Source organism: Helianthus annuus, chromosome 7 (genome assembly GCF_002127325.2).
Source record: "Helianthus annuus cultivar XRQ/B chromosome 7, HanXRQr2.0-SUNRISE, whole genome shotgun sequence".
NCBI classification, from domain to species: domain Eukaryota; kingdom Viridiplantae; phylum Streptophyta; class Magnoliopsida; order Asterales; family Asteraceae; genus Helianthus; species Helianthus annuus.
This window is the reverse complement of record NC_035439.2, coordinates 80,380,752-80,389,618: the sequence shown is the minus strand read 5'-3', so window position 1 is coordinate 80,389,618 and position 8,867 is coordinate 80,380,752. Positions and strand designations below refer to the sequence as shown.

Below are 8,867 nucleotides of genomic sequence, written 5' to 3'. Positions count from 1 at the left end.
GTATGTACACATATGTACATTATCAAATATTGTTCAATCCGATCATCATCTTTCTTTAACTGTACGTGTCTTATTTTGTAATGTGTACATATGTACATTCATAATATACCTCTAATATCTGATTGTTCAAAATCGTACATATGTGTATAACAAATATGAGATGGTTGTTCGACATTATACATTTGTGTATAATAACTTTCTAAGATGATTGTTCAACGTTGTACATGTCGAATACCCAAATCCCAGATGACGTTAAATGGATCTTCGCTGACGTCAAGAGGCCTTCACCTTTGTTTCTGCAAAAGAACAAACCGTTAGCCTCGCCACGGGGGACCCGGAGGGGGGGGGGGATCCGTGACCAAGCTCCGGCGTGAGAATAAGTAAACTTACCGGAAGAGCTGAGGAGTTTATCCCGATGAGTATGATCACCGGGATGCTTCCTTTAAGGTGTGAATCTAATAAATATGATGTGTGTGATAAATGTACGGGAATATTGGTCGAAAGTTAATATGAGGATAGTTAATGAGAGTGCAGTAAATGAGATAGATGAAAGATGATACCTTTTATGCTTCTTATATAATGCCTAGCCCTTATCCTATACGCGAGATATTTCATCCATACCATCCAACGGATTCTGCGAGCTTTCGAGGGGTACAGACACGTGTCTGACCCCTAACGGTAAGATGGTGACCTTATTTAATGTTCCAACCGGAGAAGTACAATTGCCAGCCAAGATCCTCTTCTTATCAAGCAATAAATGAGACCTGCCTCTTCTGATTATGGTTTTCCCGCTTATTACAAAGAAAGGGAACCTTAGTGGGCAAGGTAGCTTTATTATTTGGGCTTGTTCATAATTGGGCCTGCATAAGGGTAACCCAAAGCGGGTAAAATGGGCTTTCCCATTGGCCCGTCGTCAAGTCATCTTTAGTCCCTGGTTCTGAGTCCCAAGGCTCATGATCCAGGGCTGAGCCATATCTGTACTTTCAGAAGGTAGTTTTCTGCCCCTAAAAAATGTGGGCCCGGGCCCCAAGTGGTTATCATTAACCCTCTATTAACCTGCCGAGTATTAATGGCGGGGTGTAATCCCCTTGATACATGTGTCTCTTTTTTGAATTTCGAAAGGACTCTGACGTGACGATTATCACCACTAGTCATCTCTTTAAATGCACTCCTTGCCTCTTTGAATTCTTGTTCCGCTTTTACCATCATCTTTCCTCCCTCATTTCCTTTAACATTTCTCCGATCATCATATCTGCATTTGTCATGAGCCGTTCAGGCCGTTCGGCGATAAGGTCGGTTTTGACAGCAAAGGACTTGAAATCCTTTGTCGAAACGTACAATATCCCCGAGCAGTTTTCTCCGTCTTTTCCGGGTCCTAATGACCCGGCTGAGTGTACGTCGGACAGGATCCCTATCTATACGCTAGCATTTTCCCCCTGTGGGGTCCGGTATCCTCTTTCCCCTTTTAAGGTTGCTCTGCTTCGCCACCTTGGTGTTCACTTTTCTCAGATACATCCTTTAGGATTCATGAGGGTGGTACACTTCGAGTTGTCCTGTGCGGCCGTTTCTGGGGAGCCTTCTATCCCTCTGTTCTGCATGTTCTATAAGTTAATCTCTGATGGAGATTGGTTTACTTTTGCGAAGCGACAAAACAGCGTGTCGAAACCTTGTTACAACTTTATGCCCACTTCTGCATATCCGAAGGATTGGAAGAGTAGGTTCATCTTTGTTTCTGCTACTATGCTGCCGGAATCTCCATTGCCGAGAGATCTTGAGGCTGTTATCGAAGATGCTGTTCCGACCCTGTCTGCTGCAGAGACTGTTCAATGGAAACGGATGTATGAAAACCCGACGAGGGCCTTTACCTTTTCCGAGGGGATGCTTGCCATGGGGGGATTGAGCCCTTCCTATCCGGTTCGTCCCAAGGCCTTTTGTGGCAAAAATGGTATCCTTTATTCTTGACCTGTTATTTGTTGTTGTCCTCTTTTGTGCTTTAATGGTTGTGTAGTCATCTTTAGTGCTTTTCCTTGTGCAGAGCTAACTTTGTGGAGGCTACCTCAAGGTGATTCCAAGGATGTCAAGTTTGTAGTTGATAACGAAGTCGATCCTGGCTTTAATGCAGAGGTACAGGTTACTGGGGGGTTCTGCCCAGGTTGGGAGTTTCATCACCGTGGGAGGTGATGAGGGAAACCCTTCTGATGAGGAGGAAAGTTCTCCTGATCTTCCCACTGTTCCACATTATGATCAAAGTGATGATGAAGCCTTGGAGGTTTGTTTGGTTCGTAAAAGGAAGGCTACAAGTCCTAAGCCGACCCTTGCTCCTCGCAATATCTGGCAAAGGCTCCGGAGTGCCAGTGGTCAGAAGCCCCCTCCTTTGTCGAAGGCTGTTTCCGATCTTCCCCCTGTTGGGGTTAAAGCTTCCTTGTCTAAGCACCTGAGGTCTTCAAGCCTTGTGAGTGCACCTTTGCTGGTAGGTTTTTTCTTCCTCCTGTTTCCTTTTTTCTACCGTTGTTTTGCGTTTTGATATTCATTTTTTTTTTGTTATGCAGGGGAGTTCTCAGGATCCCATAGAAATTCCTACTGGTCCCTCTTCTTCCCGTGTTTGGGATAAGACCTCCGAGGTGGGCATAGCCCATTTTTCCTCAGCTTTTGAACTTTCACCTTCTCATGCTACTGGGACCAGTAAACCCACTCTCCTTGAAGGTCCCGCTCACCGATCCCCTCTGGCTCCTTTGTTCGCTGATGCTATCCCTCTCGCATATGTTCCCAAGTGGAAGGTTTCTCATTCTTCCGTGATAGGGCCTCCTGAAGCTGCTAGGGACTTTCTTACTCATGTTGTTCCTCCCTCCCATAAGTTTGTGAACTCTGCTTTGAGGGATGATCTTTTCGAGGATCAGTATAGCATGTCCCTTTGTGAGAGCTTTTTCAGGGGTGCTGGTATGCTGCAGCGGATTGACGATCTGAGGAGGGCGAATGAAGGACTCAAGGCTGAGCTCAAGACCTCCCAATCTCTAGCTACCGGACTTAGGTGCCAAGTGGTTGAAGCTGAGAGGAAGTGGCAGGAGGAGAAGGTATATAGCCCTTCCTTCCTCCCAATCTCTAGCTGCCGGACTTAGGTGCCAAGTGGTTGAAGCTGAGAGGAAGTTGCAAGAGGAGAAGGTATATAGCCCTTCCTCCCTCCCCCCCCCTCTTTTTTTTTGATGGTTTTTGTCCAGGGGGCTGGAGCCATGCTGGAGAAGAAGGAGCGAGCCTGGGAGCAGGAGATGGCGGTGTTGGTGGGGGAGAAAGAAGAGTTGGTTGCTGAGTTGAAGTATTTGAAAGAAGCTGGTTCTGTCTCCCAGGAGCAATTGGATACCATGTATGTTGAATATGGGGTGACTTCTGATGATAACCATCGTTTGGCCAGGGAGAAACATTGGTTGATTACGGAGGGGTTTGGGGCCTTCCTTTCCGCTGTTTCCCAGTCAGAGGATTTTAAGAGTGGTTTGGAGGAGATATATAGGGCTTACCGGGATGTTGGCTACCAGGCTGGGTTGAAGGATGGTTATGCTTATTCTGCTTAGGGTCTAGGCAGGAAGGAGACTCCGCTGTACAACTCCAAGGCTAAGAAGAAATTATCCAAGCTGGATGAGGAGTTCAGGAGCAAGACCCCTGTTATCCTAAAGAAAATCCTGGAGCATCCCTTAATATCAATAGACGAATTAAAGGCCCTGTTTTCCTCTGCTAGCCCTTCCTCTCCGCCATCTTTATCTGGGGGTGTCTCCCAGTGATTCCTGAACATTTACTTTCTTCGATATGGTTGTAACTTAACTAACTACTTTCCTTGGGATACTTTTGAACTATTTTGTGTTTGGAAATGGGGACCTTTGTGTGGGGGTCCTCCTTAGTAGCTAATCATGTAACTTATGATCTTGTGTTATTGCCCTGTCATTTGCATGCTTTTTGTTATGTTTGTTGCTTTGCAGGGGCTTTTGCTTGGGATCAAGCTGGTGTTTTTCCTGGGGACTTTTGGACCGTTTTGCAAGAAGTTGAGCTTTGGTCCTTTTGGTTGAACTTGTTGTGCTTTGTTGTCTTGTATTTCGGCCAAAGTTATTAAGGCTTTTCTTTGTACATTTGTTTTGTAAATGAATAAAACATGACCTCTTTTTGTAGTTTTGTTTACAAAGATATGTTGTGTTTGTGGTTTGTTTAGTAAACTAGGATTGTCTGTTCGAGGCCAATCACAGGACAAGTTTATAATGTGATATTATGTTTTTGGTTGGTTTTGTCCGTTTTCTTTGGGTTAGCTAGACCCTATTTGCCCCACGGCCGGGCTTTTGGCATGTTTGAGATGCTTTATACACGTGTGTTTGCCTGTTAATGAGGTTTTATGGTGTTTCCAGGCACGTCTGCCTAGGTATAATACCCGCTATTTTGTCAAAAGAGGACATGCTAACTGTCCGTTTTTCATTTACTTCTTAGGGATTAAAATTCCCAGCACAAATTGTTACAAAAGATCCGTCCTTGGGGGAACCCCGGATTAATAGTTACATGTTACAAAAGTGGCTCTTGGCCATTTTTTCTGGGGGTAGACCCCTTACATGTGATATTTCCTAAGCTGCATGAGGTTCCATGTCCTGGGGACCTCCTCGCCTTGGAGTGTTTCCAATTTGCAGCTCCCTTTGCCGTTTGCCCATATGACTCGGTAAGGCCCCTCCCAGTTGGGGCCTAACTTTCCGGTGTTCTCCTGCAAGCTGGCTTCATTTGCTCTTAGGACCAGATCTCCTGGGACGAGGTTGAGCTTTTTCATCTTGGCGTTGTAATAACTTTCCAGCTGCTTCTTGTATTTGTTCTCTCTGATTGCTGCTACTTCCCTTCTCTCTTCCAAAAGGTTCAGATTCATTCGGAGGTCTTGCTCATTCTCCTCCTCCCTGAGCCTCATTCGGGCAGTTGGGGATCCTATTTCAGCCGGGATGACAGCCTCCGTCCCGTAAGTTAGGCTGAAAGGAGTTTCCCCATTGCAATTTTTGGGAGTGGTCCTATATGCCCATAACACAAATGGTAGTTTCTCCAGCCATCCTTTTTGTTTTCTCCCGAGTCTTCCCTTCATTCCCTTGATGACACTTTGGTTAGCTCTTTCTACTAATCCATTACTTTGGGCATGAGTGACGGAGGTAAACACTTGTTGAATGTGCATCTGCTCGCACCATGGCTTAAAAGGTCTTCCAGCAAATTGGACGCCATTATCACTTACCAGCTCTTTGGGACCCCGTATCTGCAGATGATGTTATCTAATACAAACCGCCTCATCTGTTCCCCAGTTATTTTTACCAAGGGCTTTGCCTCGATCCACTTGGTAAAATAATCGATGGCCACTACCACATACTTGACTCCTCCTGGACCTTCCGGGAATGGCCCGATTATGTCGATGGCCCACTTTTGGAAGGGCCAGGACGTTGAGACTGGTATCATGGGGTGTTTGTGTCGATGAGTCATTGGTGCGTGTACCTGACAATTGTCACACTTCTTAATCTCCTCGGATGCTGTTTCATACATTCGTGGCCAATAGAACCCCGCATTCATCGCTTTTATTACTATCGTCCTTGGCCCCGAATGCATTCCACAAATCCCCTCATGCATTTCCTTGATCACATACTCAGCCTCTTCCATATCAACGCATTTCAGGTATGGGCCTAGGTATGATCTTCGGTACAACTCCCCATCAATCAACTCATACTGCAGGGCTTTGACCCTTACCTTTCTGGCTGCCCACTCCCCCTCAGGCAGGGTTCCGTCTCTGAGGAACTTTATAATTGGTGTCATCCATGTTTCCTGAGTACTTTCAACTGCAGCCACCTCCTTTGTGCTAAGGGAAGGAGAAGTCAGGACTTCCACTTTGACTTCCCTTGCGAGATGGTCGAATGCTACGGAGGCCAGCTTACTGAGGGCGTCAGACTTTCTGTTTCTCCCTCGGGGGATGTATTCTAACTTGAAGGTTTTGAATGCTTCAACTGTTTCCTTTACTTTCGCCACGTACTGAGCCATGGTGTTGTCTTTGGCTTCATACTCTCCTTGGTATTGTTTAACCACCAATTGTGAATCGGTGGTGGCTTCCACATGTCTTGCTTTCATTTTTTGTGCTAGCCTCATCCCCGCTAAAAGGGCTTCATACTCTGCGGTATTGTTGGTGTTTTCGAAATCCAATCTTATGGCATAAGTCAACTCAACCCCCTCAGGACTTATCAAGGTGATGCCCGCTCCACTTCCTTCCTCACTGGAGGCTCCATCTATGAATATTTTCCATACAGCCTTGTCTTCTTCCTCTTTCTCTTTTCTTTCCAAGGCCTCCCATTTCTGGAGTTTTTTCTCTTCGTCCTCCGGAACCTCTGCTAAAAAGTCGGCCAGTATTTGTCCTTTTATGGCTGTTCTGGGCTTGAACTCCAGGGAGTATTCTCCCAGCTCTACGGCCCACTTAGCCAGTCGTCCGGACAGTTCTGGCCTCTTGAGCACCTTCTGGAGGGGCTGATCTGTCATCAAAGTGATCTTGTGCCCCTGGAAGTACCTTCTGATCTGTCATTAAAGTGAGCCGGCCAGGCTGATGTCCCACGGATGGCGCCAATGTCGAATACCCAAATCCCAGATGACGTTAAATGGATCTTCGCTGACGTCAAGAGGCCTTCACCTTTGTTTCTGCAAAAGAACAAGCCGTTAGCCTCGCCACGGGGGACCCCCGGGGGGGGGGATCCGTGACCAAGCTCCGGTGTGAGAATAAGTAAACTTGCCGGAAGAGCTGAGGAGTTTATCCCGATGAGTATGATCACCGGGATGCTTCCTCTAAGGTGTGAATCTAATAAATATGATGTGTGTGATAAATGTATGGGAATATTGGTCGGAAGTTAATATGAGGATAGTTAATGAGAGTGCAGTAAATGAGATAGATGGAAGATGATACCTTTTATGCTTCTTATATAATGCCTAGCCCTTATCCCATACGCGAGATATTTCGTCCATACCATCCAACGGATTCTGCGAGCTTTCGAGGGGTACAGACACGTGTCTGACCCCTAACGGTAAGATGGTGACCTTATTTAATGTTCCGGCCGGAGAAGTACAATTGCCAGCCAAGATCCTCTTCTTATCAAGCAATAAATGAGACCTGCCTCTTCTGATTATGGTTTTCCCGCTTATTACAAAGAAAGGGAACCTTAGTGGGCAAGGTAGCTTTATTATTTGGGCTTGTTCATAATTGGGTCTGCATAAGGGTAACCCAAAGCGGGTAAAATGGGCTTTCCCATTGGCCCGTCGTCATTACATAATAGTACATTAACAAAATCATGATTCAAACTATTATCTGTTTCATAATACATATATGAAAATTATCAGTAAATATAAATGATTCAAACTATTATCTGTTTCATAATACATATATGAACATTAGCAATATAGAAGCAAAAGTAAAAAAAAATATATATACAATGCATATCAAATGAGATCACGTGAACAGTGGTGGTGGCTCCATTTCATCCCATCGATGATCTTCATAAATTTTTTTCAATATGGAGGCAGAAATCGTATATGACAAAAAAGTGAATCGAGACTCTTGCATCATCTCTCAAGAATTCGTGTGGACTAATTAGGAACTTTATTCTAAATTCTAAATCACTGATATAATATTACTAATATGGGAATAATGTAAAGGAATATGAATAAAAAAGATTAAGTTTCTATCTTCTCTAACCGGTGATACAACCACTGATGTTCTAATAACCGACTTTCGTAATTAGCAATGAATGGATGCTACTGCAATTTAGAAATAAATAAATCATATTGGTGCCCAACCATTTTGGCATTATCATTCTCTAATGTTTAGTTTTCTTAGGTTAAACATTGGATGATTAAAGATTTTGAATTTTCTTTAGAGAATAATAATATATTTACTTAATTGTAGGGAGCGGTTACCATAATGTTGGTAACTGATTTTTTGAATTTAAATTTTAATTAGTTTAAAATTAAAGGAAAATTAAATTATATTTCTTAATGACAATCTTACCCTTTTTGATATAAAAAATAATCAAGGGCTAAGATTTGTTCATTTAGTTCACAGGTTAGGTTCACAATTGAACCTAACCCTACATATATATATATATATATATATATATATATATATATATATATATATATATATATATATAGAGAGAGAGAGAGAGAGAGAGTATAATGTACTTCACGGCTTAACCTACATTAACGTACGCGACAAAAAAGATAACGTGCGTGATTATTTTTTGATCAACTTAACGTGTGTGATTATTGATCCCATGCGTGATTATCACAAAACAACTGATCCCATGCGTGATTATCTGATCCTATTCGTGATTATTTATTCCATGCGTGATTATAGCACTGATCTGACGGTTACCATTGTCGCGTACGTGAAGTATGATAAGGGCTTTTGTATGTTAACCGTTCCATATATATATATATATATATAGAGAGAGAGAGAGAGAGAAAACCCACTTTAATTTAGAAAACCCGGGAAACTCAAAGCTCCCGATGTTTTTTTTTTTGAAAAAATTTACACATGTTATATACATGTTTTTAAGGGTTTTGGGCAAAAAAAAAAAAAAATCAAAAAAGCGCCGAGTAGATATTTAAAAAAAAAATAAATAAGTTTTGGTGTAACACATGTTACAAATATGTCAGATGAATGTAACATGTGTTACACCAAAACTTGTTTATTTTGTTTAAAAATATCTACTCGGCGCTTTTTTGATTTTTTTTGGCCTAAAACCCTTAAAAACATGTATATAACATGTGTAAATTTTTTCAAAAAAAAAAAAACATCGGGAGCTTTGAGTTTCCCGGGTTTTCTAAATTAAAGTGGGTTTTCT

General features: G+C 42.9%; 1 protein-coding gene across 1 annotated transcript; it reads right to left on the bottom strand.

Moving 5' to 3' along the window:
• Positions 1–4,576: 4,576 nt before the first annotated feature.
• LOC110866529 lies at positions 4,577–6,513 on the bottom strand. Its single transcript, XM_022115675.1, has 2 exons — positions 5,488–6,513; positions 4,577–5,254 (listed from the first exon to the last, which is right to left on the bottom strand). Exons 1-2 carry the CDS (start codon positions 6,511–6,513, stop codon positions 4,577–4,579), a joined length of 1,704 nt encoding a protein of 567 aa, XP_021971367.1.
• Between the last annotated feature and the right edge of the window lie 2,354 nt (positions 6,514–8,867).

Bases quoted from the DNA above. Each gene is read 5' to 3' on its own strand.
- LOC110866529 (XM_022115675.1), bottom strand. From the start codon at position 6,513: ATGACAGATCAGCCCCTCCAGAAGGTGCTCAAGAGGCCAGAACTGTCC. The intron at 5,255-5,487 runs GTACACGCACCA...CATCATCTGCAG, and splicing joins AGAAGTGTGACAATTGTCAG to ATACGGGGTCCCAAAGAGCT.